The 21,064-nt window shown below is 39.0% G+C and overlaps 1 protein-coding gene across 7 annotated transcripts in view; it reads left to right on the top strand.

Moving 5' to 3' along the window:
- CYRIB (CYFIP related Rac1 interactor B) overlaps positions 1-21,064 on the top strand; it is a 411,880-nt gene that overhangs the window by 368,943 nt on the left and 21,873 nt on the right. For all 7 annotated transcript variants that reach the window (XM_053715355.1, XM_053715360.1, XM_053715357.1 and 4 more), the window contains 2 exons: positions 7,073-7,152; positions 18,392-18,518. In XM_053715355.1, the coding sequence (XP_053571330.1) occupies positions 7,073-7,152; positions 18,392-18,518 (207 nt within the window). The remainder of the gene's footprint in view (positions 1-7,072; positions 7,153-18,391; positions 18,519-21,064) is intronic.

The following is a 21,064-nucleotide window of genomic DNA, read 5'->3' as shown; positions in this document are numbered from 1 at the left end:
GTAAGGTTCAACTTGTGACCGGTCGTGTCTACGTTCTGGTCTCCCATTTCCGCATTCCTGACTGTGTGGCGACGGAGAATTCTAGTCCGCTGGTGTCTGGTTTATAGGAGGTGGTGAGTGCCCCAGCCATTGTGGGTGTCAGGTGCCGTTTAAATTGTTTTATATATAGTCAATTTTTTTGGTATCCTTTATCCAGTTATGGAGGATGCTAATGTTGAGATTGTTCAACTTTCTGATTCAGATTCTTCGTCCTGTGACGAATGCAACATGACCCCATTGACTAACGTCAGTCAGTTATGTTCTTTAGGCCGTCCTAGAGTGCCTTGTTCCTAGGGCTCGGGGATTCAAGCGACTGCTGAGCCATCCGCCTCGGGGGGGGGCCTTGTCCTCCGGGAGGCGAGTTCCCTACCGCTCCCTACTAGACATACATGTAACCCAGGTTATGTTTTTTCCTTCTCGGGGGGTGGATTGTTTCCCCCCCCCCCGGAGGTTGTGGCACATTTTCGCTTTTACATGCTTTTGGCGCTTGCTTGTCTACAAAGTCCAGATGTTTATTTGCGATTGTGCTAGTGCCCGATTGCCCCAGGGCTCTCGGCAACAGGAGGGCATGTGCAGTTCCCTGCGGGTGCATCTCTTCCTGAGTGTTGTGCCTTTCGTTACAGGCTGGCTCGCCTTTGTGTTCTACTCAGACACGTTTTTGAGCTGTTTTGGGACCCTATCCTTCTCAGCTATGGGACTCCTCAGTCTCCTTCATCGAATGGCTCACCTCGTTAGACATGGGGGATGACGTAATCTCCTTTAAGTCTTGTTATCGAGATCCTTCCCAGTTTTGTTGGAGGAACAGGGTTTCTGTTGGGCTGGTTCTTCGGATCTTTCTGTTCTTCTTGGGTGTTAACCCTCGGGTTGCTTGTCATTTTATTTTATCCGTTTAGGGTGAATTTTATTTTTGTTTTTCATACTATGTTTCCTGCGGGAACTTTCTCTGGGATCTATACTCGTTTTTTGCTTCTACGGAAGTTGTTTGGGACACGTTAGTCCCATGTTTGTCTGTTTTTGCTTCCTCCCTCTCTGAGGGCAGATTTAGCCAGCTTGGCAGTTATGACCCTGGTTGCAGGCTGGACCTGCTTGGGTTCAGATCTTCTGTCTCATGTCTTATTCAGACACGCGGCGCCTATTATACTTTTCTGGCCAGGTTGAGGTGCAGAGTGCTCTCAATATTATTTATGTTTCTTGTTATTTGTTTTACAAGTTTTTAGCTAAGCATTCTCAAGAGGACTTGCGGGTCTGTGCGGCTCTCGGGATGTTTCAGTCCTTAAATAGCTGTCTCTCTGGTGACTGAGTCAGTGAATCTGTTGCTTCCGATACCCTCGGAACCTAGAGTATTTCCTTCCCACATGGTGGGAAGGTTAGAGGGTTTAGCATCTCTTCCGCCGGTCGGGCGGTTTTGCCTTTAGGACGCCCTGGGAATTGTCCTTTTTGGACTTGTTCCTTTAATGGTTCTCTCTTCTTTGAGACCTTCTTGGACGTTCTTGTGTATTGGTTCACCTTCGGGGGACTTGGATTCCTTTCGGGAGTTGGTTGTTCCTTTTTCAGGACATTAGACAGTGAGGTATTTTTGGGCTACGGTTAAGGGGTCCTTCCCCGGTGTTGGGAATGCTCTGCATCTCCTTCTTGGGATAGAAGAGGTCCTAATGGTTTTCCACTCATATGGTTCAGGTATTGCCATCCAGGTGGCATCCAAACCCATTTTTTGCTGTCCTCTGACTTCGAATCTGAGGTGATGTGGAGGCTTGCTGTTGCTCTGTTCGGATGACTTGTCCTCACTGGTTCCCCTTGTGACTGAAGCTCGTGGCTAGCTGGACAGCTATCTCAGCATACTAATGCTCTGTGGCTACTCTGAACTGTAGCAAACCGAGTGTTGCTAGTTCGATCCCGGGCAAGGTCTACTCAGCCTTTCCTCCTTTTGAGGTTGATAAAATGAGCAGTCCCTTAAGGGGTATTAGCCGCGCTTTTCAAGCATAATTATGTTAATGTTGCTTGGACGCCCGTTAGCTCTAGTGTCTTTTTATGGCCTTGGGAGGCCTTAGCTCTTTGGAGTGTCAGGCTCCTGCAAGGGGTGGTCTCTTCCCTTTGGGTCGAGACTTGCAACGGCTTCTGGCTCTTGTTATCTGGGTTATTCTGGATTTTTCCCTGGGAGGTCTGTTTTTTTATATCAGACGAGGGATTTATGTTCCTGGAAGCTTGTTTAATCTAAACATTTGTGGGCCCGGGCTTCTTGTCCTGATCTTCCCGGTTGTCGAGGATTTTACTCTGTGGATCCAGCTGTGGGATGTTTACCGGACCTTATGATCCTAGGACTGGCCTGGGGGTTCCAGTTTCCGGGGTACTTGGACTTAGCCCTTGTTCTGGCTGTTCTGTTTTAAACTTGGCCAGATTTACGGAGAGCCGGGCTCCTTGGGACTTGTCTTGTGCCGGACTAATGTGACCTGATGGTGAGCTTTCCTGCCTAGCAAGCGGAAGGCTTGCGGTTGCTCAGCTGTCTCTTTTGCGCCTGGTATATGTGCTAGCACAATGGCGTTTTAAGGGGTTCTTTCCATGTTCGTCAGTGACGTGGTCTTGTGTTCTCTCGGTTCTTCCTATGACTTCCTGTCTTATGGGCAGGTGTTTATCGATGCTCTCCCCTTCAGGGGGCTCGTTGTCCTCCTCATGGAGGTGTGGTTTCTTTTTTTTGGGGGCCTCTCCGGTTTTCGGGAGGTTGGAACAGATGTTTTATCTGGTTCAGGGATTGGTCTGCTCTTTGAGTTGTTCCTTTCTATCTGGGGAGCTGCTGGCTCTGCATTGAGACTTTAATTGGTTGGCTTTGCTAGATCTCCTTGGGTCTAATGCCTGCTCGATTGTCTCTAGGTTGAAGTGGCTGTGTCCAATTCTTCCACCCTTTTGGGGGCCAGTTTTGGGGTTCCTTTCTGTTCCCTTCAGATCTGCCGTTGCTTGGGCTGGTCCGGCTAGGTGTAGGATCTGAGATCTGTTGTTCATCCTCAGGTCTTGGTGGTGCAAGTGGACCTTTTTTTTTTTAGAGGTTCTGTGCTTCTCCCCCTTTGAAATCTGTGAATAGGCCTGGTGGCCTGGATTGCCTGGAGTGTGTCCTTTGTATTGGAGGTTGGGCAATCTATTTTCTTCGGCCGCTTTTTCCTTACGGATAGTGTTTTCTCCGTGTCTTCCTACGGATGCCAGCTTATTGATGGACTCAGCTGTTTATCTTTCTGAGTTTGCTACTTGTAATTTTTCTGGTTGCTCAGTCTCCGAGTTCTGACTTTTTGAGGACTTTGTCTTCAGCTGTCTTTTTCAGAGCTATTGCAGGATGTTTGGGAGATGTTTCTTCTCCTTGATGATGCCTGCTGCCTCCTTGTGGGTTGGGCGTCATCTTTCCTTGTTCTCTGGATCCATTCGGGTCTCTGTGGACTTGACCTTCTTCTGAAGGGTTTTTTCCTTTCTTGGATCTTGCTGTACCTTTTTTTCATCCCTTTGGCTCACCCTTGTCCTCTCCCTTTTGGGGATTTTGGTACTGTACTAGTAAGGGTTGTGTAGGGACCGACTGCTGGGCGACGGTTCTCCTGGAGGAGTGTTGGCTCAGTGAGTCTGCTTTGCGGTCTCTAGTTAGGCTTTCGGACTATCTGTAGGTCAGTGTTCTTGGGGCCTTTTCCTTCTAGTCTTTTTGCCCGGCTCTGACGAAGCGGGGTTTGGTTGGGTTGGTTTTTTTTTTCAGGCCTGGTTCCCTCAGAATGGGACTGTCTATTGTACCCTTTCGTTTTTGCATTCAGTGTCCTCTAAAGATTGGGTATTTTCCCAAAAGTAATGAATGCAGCTGTGGACTGATAATTTTCTTTTCTTCAGATGGAAAGAGTCCACAGCTCCCCACCCGTATTTTTTCTGTGGGGCGTTTCTTATTTTTATTCTTCTGGCACCTTTTCACCCTGGTATTTCTTCTACTGTTCCTTGTTCCTCAGCAGAATGACTGGGGGATGAAGGAAGTGGGAGGAGTATTTAAGCCTTTGGCTGGGGTGTCTTTGCCTCCTCCTGGTGGCCAGGTTCTTATTTCCCAAATGTAATGAATTCAGCTGTGGACTCTTTCCATCTGAAGACATATTTTTTTTTCAGGTAAGCATAATTTAAGTTTTTGTCAGGCCTTGGTCAGAATCAGGCCTGTGTTTAAGTCTGTTGCTCCACATTGGAGCCTTAATCTTGTTTTTAAGCCTATCCGTTTGAGCCTATCGATATTAAGTTGTTATCTTGGAAAGTTTTGTTTCTTAAGGCTATCTCTTCTGCTCAGTGTTTTGAAACTCTCGGCTTTACAGTATGATTCACCTTATCTTATCTTTCATTTCTGATAAGGTGGTTCTTCGTGCTAAATTAGGTCTTCTTCCTAAAGTGGTTTCAGATAGAAATATTAATCAGGAAATTATTGTTCCTTCGCTATGTCCTAATCCTTCTTCTCATAAGGAACATTTGTTGCACAACCTGGATGTTGTGCATACTCTTAAATTCTATTTACAGGCAACTAAGGATTTTCGCCAGTCTTCTGCCCTGTTTCTTTGTTTTTCTGGAAGACGCAAGGATCAGAAGGCTGTTGCTACTTCTCTTTCTCTCTGGTTGAGAAGTATTATTCATTTGGCTTATGAGACTGCTGGTCAGCAGCCTCCTGAGAGAATTACGGCTCATTCCACAAGAGCTGTCTCCTCTTCTTGGGCTTTTAAAAATGAAGCTTCTGTGGAGCAGATTTGCAAGCCTGCAACTTGGTCTTCTCTGCATACTTTTTCAAAATGTTACAAATTTGATAATTTTGCCTCGGCAGAGGCTTCTTTTGGGAGAAAGGTTCTTCAAGCGGTTGTGCCTTCTATTTAGGTCTGCCTGTCTTTTCCCTCCCTAGTCATCTGTGTCCTCTAACTTGGGTATTGGTTCCCAACAATAATTGATGACATCTTAGGAAAGAAAACAAAATTTATGCTTACCTGATAAATGTATTTCTTTCCAGATATGGTGAGTCCACGATTCCGCCCTTTATTTTCAAGACAGTTATTTTTTGTCTAAACCTCAGGCACCTGTACACTTTTGAGTTGCTCCTTTTTCTCCATTTCCCTTCAGTCAAATGACTGGGGTTTGTGGGAAGGGAAGTGATGCTTAACAGTTTGTGTTGCTCTTTACCTCCTCCTGCTGGCCAGGAGTGGTATTCCCAACAGTAATTGATGACGTTGTGGACTCACCATATCCGGAAATAAATAAATTTATCAGGTAAGCATAAATTTTGTTTTCCTTTTGTACCACAGTTTGTCATTTGTAGCCATTCACATGAATTTCTATTACTGCATGTAACCTCTTGCCTGCCAGAATAGGCTTCAATCTTATATAGTCTCCCCCCTCTGGCAGCTGTGGGGTTAAATTATATTAGTGTGCAGTTCTGTAGATAGGTTTAGTTGTTTTGTTTTAAGCATTTTGTATGGGACATACTCTAACATAGATTGTACAGGTGGGGCAAGGCTTTACAAAATCTGCTTACCCACTTTTTATGTGTTAATTTATATGTACATTTTCCAATGTACGTTTATCATCAAATTTGCTTTGTTCTCTTGGTATTCTTAGTTGAAAGCTAAACCTAGGTAGGTTCATATTCTAATATCTAAGCTTCTTAAGGTCGCCTCTTTTCTTAATGCATTTGACAGTTTTCACAGCTAGAGGGCATTAGTTCATGTGTGTCATATAGATAATATTGTGCTGATGCCCGTGAAGTTACTTATGAGAGGACACTGTTTGGCTAAAAAGCAAGTCTGTCAAAAATTTGAAATAAAGGGGCAGTCTGTAGAGGCTTAGGTACAAGGTAATCACAGAGGTAAAAAGTATATTAATATAACCATGTTGATTATGCAAAACTGGGGAATGGGTAATAAAGGGATTCTCTATCTTTTTAAACAATAAAAAAATCTGGAGTAGACTGTCCCTTTAAGAAAAATGAAGTAACCAACTGATGTACATGCCATCTGTACCTTTTTTACATAATTTTTTTTATCGTAAACCAAAACAGGAAGTCAGTATTTTAAACCATACTTAAACATCTGATGTGGTATATATTAAGACAAATGTATTAACTATCTATTTTTATGTATAGCAACATTTATTTTTTTGCAGCAAAGATAGAAAAATTATACCCCAAAATGCAATATAAATGGTAAATATGCAAGCTAAAAAATACCAAGTGATATATACTCTTAGTGTTGCTCAATATATCAGATAATCATACAAGAGGTATATAGTTAATACAGTAATGTCCAGGACTCTGTGTTTTCCTTTCTTTTTGTTCTTCTGAGGTGTTGAGGTTTTTTTTAATTAAAAATCAAGCGGTTATTTACTTTAATAAGCCCAATATTTGGTTTATAAAATTCTTTAGTTTATGTATTTAAGCTCTGGTTATATATCAGCAAGGGGAAATGAGGGAACATAGTGTATATTGCAATATAGCTACAATAGTATCTTTAGATTAAATTGAAATTCTGGGATTATACTATGAAATTATTCATCCTAGTTTGTTTACTAAATTTTCCATGACATACATGGATAACACACCTTAAATATAATGAACACATTTTATTAGCTCATAGAATCAGCGAAATGTTGAGACACCTGTTCCTGCTTCAAACTAAATTAAAAATCTTCATGACACAAAAACTTCCACCAATTCACATCAGCAATATATAAAATCTGGCATTGATCTATAAGGGAAAAAATAAGAGGTATTTTATGTGTGGATTTTTGTATGTTGCTTGTGCAATAAAATTCCCCTTGTGAGCTTTTGTATTTGGGGAAGACTACTCAGGAAATTAAAGAGCTTATAGGGCAGTCAGTGAAAAAGTTTGTACACTTTTAAATTGAGAGTGTTTGTTGTTTAGGTGTCTATTTCTTCAGGGTTTTTGTCAGGTTTTCAGTTTACAAAAATGCTGTACCAATGAGCAAGTAATTTGGAAAATCTTTTTTGATTGAATTTTTGTGTAACTTTCTTAAACATTATTAATTTCTTTCTCCTCAGAACAAGAATTTACCCATAGAAAATACCACTGATTCTTTAAGTACCATGGCCAGTGTTTGTCGAGTAATGCTTGAAACACCGTAAGTTCTCTGTGTTGTAAGATGTTACATTGTTGTGCCTTTTCTAAAGATCAACTCTTTATTTTTTTCAAAATCTGTTACATTTGGTTTTAAAACAGCTTACCAAGTTAATTGATAGTTTTGTTTTCTATTACAAAATGTAATTTTATGTAATAAAAATTATTTCACCAATTAATCGGTTAAAATTCTGATTAGTATTGCTTTATGCTGCTGTATCATTCTAAAAGAATGGAAAAAAATATAGTGTGATCCTGTCTGTTATATAATAATAAATATACCAACCTAATGGTACTCATGCATTTCAGAGTTACTATAATGTAGCGCTAAAATATAAGCTCTACAAATAACTCTCCTGGGTACAAAAGCAATCTGGACCAACCAAATACTGATAAAGGTATTTATTACATATAGTTAAATGAACAGTAAACACTGTCACCTGGGTAGGAAGTCATTAAAAGCATAAACAACCTTATATACTGCACAGTTCACTTAAACAATGTCTCTATCTTCCTAAACACACATTACGCACAGACTTAAAGGGACACTGAACCCAATTTTTTTCTTTCATGATTCAGATAGAGCATGCAATTTTAAGCAACTTTCTAATTTACTCCTATTATCAATTTTTCTTCGTTCTCTTGCTATTTTTATTTGAAAAAGAAGGCATCTAAGCTAAGGAGCCTGCCAATTTTTGGTTCAGAACACTGGACAGCACTTGTTTAATGGTGCTGTCCAATCAGCAAGGACAACCCAGGTTGTTCACCAAAAATGGGCCGGCATATAAACTTACATTCTTGCTTTTAAAATAAATATACCAAGAGAATAAAGAAAATTTGATAATAGGAGTTAATTAGAAAGTTGCTTAAAATTGCATGCTCTATCAGAATCACAAAAGAAAAAAATTTGGGTTCCGTTTCCCTTTAAAGTGAATGTAAAGTTGAGTGAATGAGTGCCCAATTTTTTAAAATACTATTAAAAACAGGAGCACTTTCATTCATTAAACTTTACATTGCTGCATTTTTTTTTTAAATACTTACCTTTTTCTTTAGGAATCCCAGAACGGCGATCCTCAGCCTGCAGCTCCTCTGTAGTTAGCACAGCAATGACAAAACCAGCTTCTTCCAATCGTTGCAAGCACCCTGGAGCGTCCAGCTCATGAGGCCACGCAACGGTTGGAGGAAGCTGTTTTCGCCATCGATAGGCTAAGTACAGCATGAGAAGCAGGCGGACGATAGCCAGTCTGGGTTTCCTAAAGAAAAAGGTAAGTATTTAAAAAAAAAAAAAAAAAAAAACGCTTCAATGTAAATTTTCATAAATCAAAGTGCCCCTGTTTTTAATAGTATTTAAAAAAAAAAAAGGGAACACAACCCTTTCGGTCCCTTCCTGCGGTGTTTGACTTACTCAAGCACTTCTCTTCTCTAAGCGATTATAAATTAAATCTTTCTAAGACGGAAGCTCTACATGTAAACATACCGCCTTCTGATCTTAACCGCTTACAGAGACTATATAACTTTCATTGGTCTGCACAGTCCGTCAAACTGTTAGGGGCCCACCTTAGTATGGACACTTCCATTGTTACCTCCAAAAAAATTTCAGACAGGCTCCCTGAGTGGCGTAAGCTTTTAGATTCATGGGAATTCCGGGAGATATCATGGACGGGCAGGATAGCAGCGGTCAAGATGTCCTTTATTCCTAAAATTATCTATCTTTTTAGGTCCCTCCCAATAAATCTACCCAGATCCATACTAAACAAAATGCAGAGTCTTATCACATCCTATGTATGGAAAGGCAAAAAACCCAGGACGGCCACACAGACCCTCCAGAGACATGTATCTAATGGCGGTTTAAGTCTCCCTAACATTATATTATATTACCAAGCAGCTCGCCTCACTCATTTATTAAGTTGAAGTTATTAATCTAATCCGGCCTCTTGGCGAACGGTAGAATTATCCCTACTACCTGACGGCCTCCAGTTACAAGATCTACCATGGATACCCACACACTATAGGAAAGACCTTAAATTGACCCATCCAGTAATCTTTGAGACCCTACAGTTTTGGGACCAAATCAGGCACTCCCCTAATATAGCCCCCCACCCCTCCCCACAACAGACAATATCCAGCACTCTCATATGTCTACCAGACTCTCATATGCTTACATGGTCTAAATATAATGTTAAATACATATCAGACCTATATGACCGATCTAATACGCTCTCTCATACTAACTTATGCAGAAACCTTCAACTGCCCCGTTCTTTGAATTTTGAGGCGTTTTGCCTCTGTTCTATTCTCAAATCATGGGGATTTCCCAACACAACCCTCAGAGAAACAACGAACTGGGAAGGACGTTGTTCACTTACTTTACAGATTAGAGGGGCTCCTTCATATCACTATAATTTACTTATTGACCCATACTCACTCCATAAAATATCCCAACATACAGCATGGGAAAAAGAGCTATGTTTTACCTGCGACATAGACACATGGCATCGAGAAATATTAATCACTAGGTCTACACTGTGCCACATTGTGGGAATTACATTTTAAAATAACAGTACGTTGGCATCTAGTCCCAGTCACTCTCCACAAGATATATACTACCCATCCACCTACCTGCTGGAGAGGCTGTGGTCATCTTGGCACACAGAGTCACATTTGGTGGTATTGCCCACTTATAACTCCCCTTTGGACCCGACTCTTCAACATACTCGGACAATTAGGCATCACCTATCCATTAAGTCCCCAAACATGTATTCTACATTTAGAGTTCCCTCCGCTCACTACTGCACAAAAATACTTAACGATATACCTACTAATGTCCACTAAACTAGAGATAGCGAAGGCCTGGAAGCAGAAATCCCCCCCATCCATCAGACAGGTCATAGCTACTGCTTCATTCATACACAAGATGGAATCCTACGCATATACGGCCATAGATGCATTTGAAACCTACCTTGACATATGGCGCCCATGGGTAGAGAAGTTCACCCCCCTAGAAACCTAATCTTCCTCCTCGGACACCCCTCTCCCTACTCTTTTCCCCGAAGTTCCCCTCTTTGTTCCTTTCCCATTCTCTCCTCATACCCCCCCCCTTCCCCCTTTTTTTTTTTCTTCTCTCCCATACATCCCATCTACGAGAACCATGAGAAAGTGCGAGTTCCTGCATATAAGTAATAAATATCAGAAAATGAGAAATCATTTATGTAACTTTAGGTCATATCTTTATCATTGTTTTGTCAGTCATTATGTTTGAGTCCTTAACCTTTTTGCAAATAGATAGTCTTATGATGTCAGGACCCCACAGCAACTGTTTGTTATAATGTATTATTGACTAAATGTCTTTCTTTCATGTAATTAGCAAGAGTCCATGAGCTAGTGACGTATGGGATATACATTCCTACCAGGAGGGGCAAAGTTTCCCAGACCTCAAAATGCCTATAAATACACCCCTCACCACACCCACAATTCAGTTTTTACAAACTTTGCCTCCTATGGAGGTGGTGAAGTAAGTTTGTGCTAGATTCTACGTTGATATGCGCTCCGCAGCAGGTTGGAGCCTGGTTTTCCTCTCAGCGTGCAGTGAATGTCAGAGGGATGTGAGGAGAGTATTACCTATTTTGAATGCAGTGATCTCCTTCTACGGGGTCTATTTCATAGGTTCTCTGTTATCGGTCGTAGAGATTCATCTCTTACCTCCCTTTTCAGATCGACGATATACTCTTATATATATACCATTACCTCTGCTGATTTTCGTTTCAGTACTGGTTTGGCTTTCTACAAACATGTAGATGAGTGTCCTGGGGTAAGTAAGTCTTATTTTCTGTGACACTCTAAGCTATGGTTGGGCACTTTGTTTATAAAGTTCTAAATATATGTATTCAAACATTTATTTGCCTTGACTCAGGATGTTCAACATTCCTTATTTTCAGACAGTCAGTTTCATATTTGGGATAATGCACTTGAATCAATTATTTTTCTTACCTTAAAAATTTGACTTTTTTCCCTGTGGGCTGTTAGGCTCGCGGGGGCTGAAAATGCTTCATTTTATTGCGTCATTCTTGGCGCAGACTTTTTTGGCGCAAAAAATCTTTTCTGTTTCCGGCGTCATACGTGTCGCCGGAAGTTGCGTCATTTTTGACGTTCTTTTGCGCAAAAAATGTCGGCGTTCCGGACGTGGCGTCATTTTTGGCGCCAAAAAGCATTTAGGCGCCAAATAATGTGGGCGTCTTATTTGGCGCTAAAAAAATATGGGCGTCTCTTTTGTCTCCACATTATTTAAGTCTCATTTTTCTTTGCTTCTGGTTGCTAGAAGCTTGTTCATTGGCATTTTTTCCCATTCCTGAAACTGTCATTTTAGGAATTTGATCAATTTTGCTTTATATGTTGTTTTTTCTCTTACATATTGCAAGATGTCTCACGTTGCATCTGAGTCAGAAGATACTTCAGGAAAATCGCTGTCTGGTGCTGGAACTACCAAAGCTAAGTGTATCTGCTGTAAACTTTTGGTAGCTATTCCTCCAGCTGTTGTTTGTATTAATTGTCATGACAAACTTGTTAATGCAGATAATATTTCCTTTAGTAATGTACCATTACCTGTTGCAGTTCCATCAACATCTAATGTTCAGAATGTTCCTGATAACATAAGAGATTTTGTTTCTGAATCCATCAAGAAGGCTATGTCTGTTATTCCTCCTTCTAGTAAACATAAAAAATCTTTTAAAACTTCTCTTTATACAGATGAATTTTTAAATGAACATCATCATTCTGATTCTAATGACTCTTCTGGTTCAGAGGATTCTGTCTCAGAGATTGATGCTGATAAATCTTCATATTTATTTAAAATGGAATTTATTCATTCTTTACTTAAAGAAGTACTAATTGCTTTAGAAATTGAGGATTCTAGTCCTCTTGATACTAATTCTAAACGTTTAGATAAGGTCTTTAAATCTCCTGTGGTTATTCCAGAAGTTTTTCCTGTTCCTGGTGCTATTTCTGAAGTAATTTCCAGAGAATGGGATAATTTGGGTAATTCATTTACTCCTTCTAAACGTTTTAAGCAATTATATCCTGTGCCGTCTGACAGATTAGAATTTTGGGACAAAATCCCTAAGGTTGATGGGGCTATTTCTACCCTTGCTAAACGTACTACTATTCCTACGTCAGATAGTACTTCCTTTAAGGATCCTTTAGATAGGAAAATTGAATCCTTTCTAAGAAAAGCTTATCTGTGTTCAGGTAATCTTCTTAGACCTGCTATATCATTGGCTGATGTTGCTCCAGCTTCAACTTTTTGGTTGGAAACTTTAGCGCAACAAGTAACAGATCATGATTCTCATAATATTATTATTATTCTTCAACATGCTAATAATTTTATCTGTGATGCCATTTTTGATATTATCAGAGTTGATGTCAGGTTTATGTCTCTAGCTATTTTAGCTAGAAGAGCTTTATGGCTTAAAACTTGGAATGCTGATATGTCTTCTAAATCGACTCTACTTTCCATTTCTTTCCAGGGTAACAAATTATTTGGTTCTCAGTTGGATTCTATTATCTCAACTGTTACTGGTGGGAAAGGAACTTTTTTACCACAGGATAAAAAATCTAAGGGTAAAAACAGGGCTAATAATCGTTTTCGTTCCTTTCGTTTCAACAAAGAACAAAAGCCTGATCCTTTATCCTCAGGAGCAGTTTCAGTTTGGAAACCATCTCCAGTCTGGAATAAATCCAAGCCTTCTAGAAAAGCAAAGCCAGCTTCTAAGTCCACATGAAGGTGCGGCCCTCATTCCAGCTCAGCTGGTAGGGGGCAGGTTACGTTTTTTCAAAAACATTTGGATCAAATCTGTTCACAATCTTTGGATTCAGAACATTGTTTCAGAAGGGTACAGAATTGGTTTCAAGATAAGACCTCCTGCAAAGAGATTTTTTCTTTCCCGTGTCCAAGTAAATCCAGTGAAAGCTCAAGCATTTCTGAAATGTGTTTCAGATCTAGAGTTGGCTGGAGTAATTATGCCAGTTCCAGTTCTGGAACAGGGACTGGGGTTTTATTCGAATCTCTTCATTGTACCAAAGAAGGAGAATTCCTTCAGACCAGTTCTGGATCTAAAAATATTGAATCGTTATGTAAGGATACCAACGTTCAAAATGGTAACTGTAAGGACTATCTTGCCTTTTGTTCAACAAGGGCATTATATGTCCACAATAGATTTACAGGATGCATATCTGCATATTACGATTCATCCAGATCATTATCAGTTCCTGAGATTCTCTTTTCTGGACAAGCATTACCAGTTTGTGGCTCTGCCGTTTGGCCTAGCTACAGCTTCAAGAATTTTTACAAAGGTTCTCGGTGCCCTTCTGTCTGTAATCAGAGAACAGGGTATTGTGGTATTTCCTTATTTGGACGATATCTTGGTACTTGCTCAGTCTTTACATTTAGCAGAATCTCATACGAATCGACTTGTGTTGTTTCTTCAAGATCATGGTTGGAGGATCAATTCACTAAAAAGTTCATTGACTCCTCAGACAAGGGTAACCTTTCTGGGTTTCCAGATAGATTCAGTGTCCATGACTCTGTCTTTGACAGACAAGAGACGTCTAAAATTGATTTCAGCTTGTCGAAACCTTCAGTCACAATCATTCCCTTCGGTAGCCTTATGCATGGAAATTCTAGGTCTTATGACTGCTGCATCGGACGCGATCCCCTTTGCTCGTTTTCACATGCGACCTCTTCAGCTCTGTATGCTGAATCAATGGTGCAGGGATTACACAAAGATATCTCAATTAATATCTTTAAAACCGATTGTATGACACTCTCTAACGTGGTGGACAGATCACCATCGTTTAATTCAGGGGGCTTCTTTTGTTCTTCCGACCTGGACTGTAATTTCAACAGATGCAAGTCTTACAGGTTGGGGAGCTGTGTGGGGATCTCTGACGGCACAAGGAGTTTGGGAATCTCAGGAGGTGAGATTACTGATCAATATTTTGGAACTCCGTGCAATTTTCAGAGCTCTTCAGTCTTGGCCTCTTCTGAAGAGAGAATCGTTCATTTGTTTTCAGACAGACAATGTCACAACTGTGGCATACATCAATCATCAAGGAGGGACTCACAGTCCTCTGGCTATGAAAGAAGTATCTCGAATTCTGGTTTGGGCGGAATCCAGCTCCTGTCTAATCTCTGCGGTTCATATCCCAGGTATAGACTATTGGGAAGCGGATTATCTCAGTCGCCAAACGTTGCATCCGGGCGAATGGTTTCTTCACCCAGAGGTATTTCTTCAGATTGTTCAAATGTGGGAGCTTCCAGAAATAGATCTGATGGCGTCTCATCTAAACAAGAAACTTCCCAGGTATCTGTCCAGATCCCGGGATCCTCAGGCGGAAGCAGTGGATGCATTATCACTTCCTTGGAAGTATCATCCTGCCTATATCTTTCCGCCTCTAGTTCTTCTTCCAAGAGTAATCTCCAAGATTCTGAAGGAATGCTCGTTTGTTCTGCTGGTAGCTCCGGCATGGCCTCACAGGTTTTGGTATGCGGATCTTGTCCGGATGGCCTCTTGCCATCCGTGGACTCTTCTGCTAAGACCAGACCTTCTGTCGCAAGGTCCTTTTTTCCATCAGGATCTCAAATCCTTAAATTTAAAGGTATGGAGATTGAACGCTTGATTCTTGGTCAAAGAGGTTTCTCTGACTCTGTGATTAATACTATGTTACAGGCTCGTAAATCTGTATCTAGAGAGATATATTATAGAGTCTGGAAGACTTATATTTCTTGGTGTCTTTCTCATCATTTTTCTTGGCATTCTTTTAGAATTCTGAGAATTTTACAGTTTCTTCAGGATGGTTTAGATAAAGGTTTATCCGCAAGTTCTTTTGAAAGGACAAATCTCTGCTCTTTCTCTTCTTTTTCACAGAAAGATTGCTAATCTTCCTGATATTCATTGTTTTGTACAAGCTTTGGTTCATATAAAACCTGTCATTAAGTCAATTTCTCCTCCCTGGAGTTTGAATTTGGTTCTGGGGGCTCTTCAAGCTCCTCCTTTTGAACCCATGCATTCATTGGACATTAAATTACTTTCTTGGAAAGTTTTGTTCCTTTTGGCGATCTCTTCTGCCAGAAGAGTCTCTGAATTATCTACTCTTTCTTGTGAGTCTCCTTTTCTGATTTTTCATCAGGATAAGGCGGTGTTGCGAACTTCTTTTGAATTTTTACCTAAGGTTGTGAATTCCAACAACATTAGTAGAGAAATTGTGGTTCCCTCATTATGTCCTAATCCTAAGAATTCTAAGGAGAAATCGTTGCATTCTTTGGATGTTGTTAGAGCTTTGAAATATTATGTTGAAGCTACTAAGTCTTTCCGAAAGACTTCTAGTCTATTTGTTATCTTTTCCGGTTCTAGAAAAGGCCAGAAAGCTTCTGCCGTTTCTTTGGCATCTTGGTTGAAATCTTTAATTCATCATGCCTATGTCGAGTCGGGTAAAACTCCGCCTCAAAGGATTACAGCTCATTCTACTAGGTCAGTTTCTACTTCCTGGGCGTTTAGGAATGAAGCTTCGGTTGATCAGATTTGCAAAGCAGCAACTTGGTCCTCTTTGCATACTTTTACTAAGTTCTACCATTTTGATGTATTTTTTTCTTCTGAAGCAGTTTTTGGTAGAAAAGTACTTCAGGCAGCGGTTTCAGTTTGAATCTTCTGTTTATGTTTTTCATTAAACTTTATTTTGGGTGTGGATTATTTTCAGCAGGAATTGGCTTTCTTTCTTTTATCCCTCCCTCTTTAGTGACTCTTGCGTGGAAAGATCCACATCTTGGGTAGTCATTATCCCATACGTCACTAGCTCATGGACTCTTGCTAATTACATGAAAGAAAACATAATTTATGTAAGAACTTACCTGATAAATTAATTTCTTTCATATTAGCAAGAGTCCATGAGGCCCGTCCTTTTTTGTGGTGGTTATGATTTTTTTGTATAAAGCACAATTATTCCAATTCCTTATTTTATATGCTTTCGCACTTTTTTCTTATCACCCCACTTCTTGGCTATTCGTTAAACTGAATTGTGGGTGTGGTGAGGGGTGTATTTATAGGCATTTTGAGGTCTGGGAAACTTTGCCCCTCCTGGTAGGAATGTATATCCCATACGTCACTAGCTCATGGACTCTTGCTAATATGAAAGAAATGAATTTATCAGGTAAGTTCTTACATAAATTATGTTTTCTCTTATATCTGGAGTTACTTGGGAAAAATGTGTTTATTGGAACAAATGTTATCCCTGCGTGGATATTGATTGAACACATGTTTGCATTTATTTTTCTCAATAAAAATCTTTAACCCAAAACAAAAAAGGGGCACTTGTTAATTAAAATTTACATTAAATATTGTGTGCGAGATAGGTAAAGACATACCTGTGGCACACCCCAGCCTAACATGTATTTTTGTGTTGAGGGCACGCTATTGGGGGTGACTTTATTAGAATCACTCCATCTTAGCAGTTTATTTTTTAAATGATTATTAATCTAAATTAACCAATGCTGTTGATCTATAGAAATAAGGAGTGGTAAAAGTACACGTTGTAGCGCTTATTTTAGTGTCAAGCACCAGCTATTTATTTACCCCTAGTACAATACCTCTCCAGGTGATATTGTCTGACTATAAAACATTAGCTACTTTATTTTAATACGGCTTATGTGCATTCGCTAGTCCATCTAATTTGTCTGTGGTTAACATAAGTGCACTACTATAAATTATGGTCAGTGCATTACAAAAAGATACGTTCATCAAACTATCTGCAGAGTATTCAATAGATGATACTGTAAGTCTTCTCTTGTAAATGGAAATTCACAAACTGAGAAATAATTTCAGTAATTAAATACAAAATGAGATTGATCTGAATATATGGAGATCATTTTTACCACCAGATCATAGGCATATAATGCTTTTAAAATGCTAAAAGTCAGATCTCAAAAGCACAATTAAAGGGACTGTCAATTCCAGAATTTTTGTTGTTTTAAAAGATAGATAATCCCTTTATTACCCATTCCCCAGTTTTGCATAACCAACACAGTTATAATAATACAAGTTTTACCTCCTATAATTACCTTGTATCTAAACCTCTGCAGACTGCCCCCTTATTTCAGTTCTTTTGACAGACTTGCATTTTTGTCAATCAGTGCTCACTCCTCGGTAAATTCACGTGCATGAGTTCAATGTTATCTATAGGAAACACATGAACTAGCGCGCTCTAGTGGTGAAAAACTGTCAAAATGTATTTAGATTAGAGGTGGCCTTCAAGGTCTAATTAGCATATGAACCTCCTAGGTTAAGCTTTCAACTGAGAATACCAAGAGAACAAAGCAAAATTGGTGATAAAAGTAAATTGGAAAATTGTTTCAAATTAAATGCCCTATTTAAATCATGAAAGGTTTTTTTTCTACTTGACTTTCCCTTTATATACAATATCATTGCTTAATCAACAAATCCATACTAAAAAGACAATGCAATAACACTTAGTCTGAATTTTATATGAGCAGTACAATTTTTTTTTCTCCTTACAAATGTGTATCAATGTGACAATCACAAAATGCATATATGTATATGCTGTAAACTCTTGCACATGCTCAGTAGGAGTTGGTGCCTCAGAAAGGAGTTGGTGCCTCAGAAAGTGTGCATATAAAAAGGTTGTGTACATTAAGATAATAGAAGAAAATTGTAAAGTTTTTTTTTTTTTTTTTTTTTTTTTTAAATTGTATGTGTTTAAATATAATGGAATTACATGGGATTAATGGCTCTTCAAAAGGATTGTCACAGATCAGTTGCTCATTTGCTGACATCATTTTGTAGTTAAAATCTTCCTCTGACTTGCGTGCTCCACTTATGCCTTTTATATAATTTTATCTTGGTACTGACTCAATTATTAGGACTATGCTGAGGGTATAGGAGGACTAGATTTATACCTATGATATATTATTTTCATTTATCTAAATATTTCTTAGCAGAACTATGTTATACTGATGCCCTAGATAAGGAAATGTAGAGAAGAACACAAATTCTTCTGGGGAGTATATACCCACTCCAAGTGGGCATGGAACAAGGCGCCATACTTGACACTCATCAATATTCTTTTTTTTTTTTTTCTTTTGACTTGAGTATGAAGAACTGTATTTATTGTACATATAAATCTTATTTGATATCGATTTTAAGTAAATAATCTTAATAGTTTTCTTTGTTTTTCTCCAGAGAGTATAGGAGCCGGTTTACAAACGAAGAGACTGTATCATTCTGCCTGAGAGTTATGGTTGGCGTAATCATACTGTACGACCATGTGCACCCAGTGGGAGCGTTTGCAAAAACATCAAAGATAGATGTACGTTTCTTTTGCTTACTAATATAAGCTGAAAAAGTCAGTAAGATTGCACCAGAGACTGCATTAACAGCTTTGCACGTTTTACTGTTCCATTAGTTAAGCACACACTCAGCAGTAAAGTTTGAACGGCTGAACTGTATTAAGAGATCTGATGGGAAAAAAATGGCAGACTAAGCAGTGTTGATACAAAAAGCAAGTACTTTTTATCATGACCCTTCAGTGACTGCTACTGAAAGCACATTTCTGACACGCAATCCTTAATAAATAAAGCCAATCTTTTAATGCATTTGGTATCGGCAATGCCAGCAGTTCCTAATAGGACCATAGATGTGAAAGTGATGTAATGGCATAATTAGTAATGCAATAATTGCTTGTTTCATAGCTGCTTTCAGATCTCACATTGGTTAATGAGAAAGAGCTTTCCATCTAAGTGCAGAATTTGAGATATGAGATGCATTTACGTGCATCACTTCACTGCTTATTTAGAAACCTGACAGTATTCATGTAACATTGTATTGCTTTTGTGAAACTGCTAGATGACATTTTAGTGATCAGATTATGCAAAACCCAGTGGCCATATTATTGTCATGTTAGTGTAATTATAGTTGTAATAATGAGACACAAAATAATTTATATTCTAAATTAGTAAATATTGTATTAGGGATTTTTTTGCATGTTTATCTATTTTTATCCTTTTGGGTACAAGCAAAGCACATAAGCAAACTGTAACTCAGTGTCTGTTTATTGTGTCTATTATTTCTTTCATACAGGTGGTGAGAGTCCACAATCCATTACTCCTGGGAATTACTCTTCCCTGCCACTAGGAGGAGGCAACAATTCCCAAACCCTAAGAACTGGAGGAGGTTGAAGAATGGAGATGTGCATTTGATTCTTCAGTGAATAGGGGTTCTCAGATCGAGTTGAGACCCATTTCCCCTCATAGTACAGTGATTGTTTGAGTATTGGTAGTAGCATATTTTTTCACCTTTTGGGATTTAGTCACAAGACTTTCCACAGGTGTCACAGCGATTTGTTCTTTACCTCCACCTTTTGGTTCATCGATATACTCCTATTCAAGATCCTCTGCTGTTATGTTTTAGCATTGGTATCCTCCAGTATTAGAGTACCTATTGGTAAGTACTATATTTTGTTCATTATTTCCCCCCCTATAAGCCTCTCAGGTTATTGTTTTATATATATATATATATATATATATATGTATATATATATATATATATATATATATATATATATATATATATGTATATGACCTTTTGGATGGTTATATATTGTAATTGGGTAATTTCCCGTTAAAAAAAACCCTTAATATGCATCATTTTTTCACCCGTGCGTTTTTTTTTTGAAGTTTTTTTTTACACGCATGTGTTTTTTTTTTTATGCACACTGGATTGTTTTTGCACACTTATATTTTTTACGCAAGTCAGCTTTCGTGCCTGTGTGCATCAACGTGACAGCGTAACATTTGTATGCATCATAAGTATTGATGTTTACAGGTAGAGGGTATGCAGTATTAACAAAGTAGCTTATGTCTTAACATTCATAGGTGTACATACAAAGTGATTGCCCTGATTTTTGTCCCTTTTATAAACAAACCGGACCACTCTTGGGTCGTGTGAAACAACAAATAAACATTGATTTAGGGAGGTTACAAGAGTATTACAGTGTATAAATATTTATGTAAACATAGAAAGTAATGGTTGTAAGAAGGTATAAACTAAAGAAAAATAAAACAAAGGCTAAAACTGTATTTATGTCTCAAATTATTATATTGGAAACATCATACCAGGAACAGACCATCCCTGACTTTAAGTGGGTAGTGCCTTGATAAGTTGAGAGGTTTTGGAGAAGAATCTTACAAAAGTCGAGAGACTGTTATATTATATGGAAAAATAGAGAATTGAGGCCCTCAGGCAAGACATCTAAGATTATCTGTAGGTTAACACCTCTGTATGCCAAACAGAGGCAATATTGTGGAGTAAAGTTTGTTTATAAAGTAAAAGATTCATTGTGGTAGATTCATCCTGTGATAGATGTGGCATCATAAAGGTGCTGAGAAGGTTGGGAACTGATTAATCACTATAGTAAGCTGTGATGTGAAATTGGTTGTATGGTATAGTCTAGTGCAACATGTTACTGTAGGGATTACAAATCTGGCTAGGTTGACCTCTGGTGGTAGGAATAGGTGTGGAAAAAGTGATTTGAGGTTGCCATCTGCATACTGTTCCTATTGTCTAGTTATAGTGAATCCACCTGCAATTGTGTATTATGCTTAGGGTAATATATTCTGGTGTGTTATCTAACTCTGCATCCTTGGCCACTGGACACGGGGCGAGCATTGAAATATAGTTTAAGCATATGTCTTCAATTTTGGGGTAGTTGTTATTGGTATTAAATTGAGTTAGGTGTGCTGGGATCAGATGTATCGTACACAATTGCAAGTTAGCCACAAAAGGAAATACCGGTAATTAACTATATCAACAAAATAAGAAGATTATATATTAACATGTTATTCAGAACATATAAAA

The sequence above is a fragment of the Bombina bombina genome, chromosome 5 (genome assembly GCF_027579735.1).
Source record: "Bombina bombina isolate aBomBom1 chromosome 5, aBomBom1.pri, whole genome shotgun sequence".
NCBI classification, from domain to species: Eukaryota; Metazoa; Chordata; class Amphibia; order Anura; family Bombinatoridae; genus Bombina; species Bombina bombina.
The sequence above is the reverse complement of the archived record's forward strand: the minus strand, read 5'-3'. Positions and strand labels throughout refer to the sequence as shown.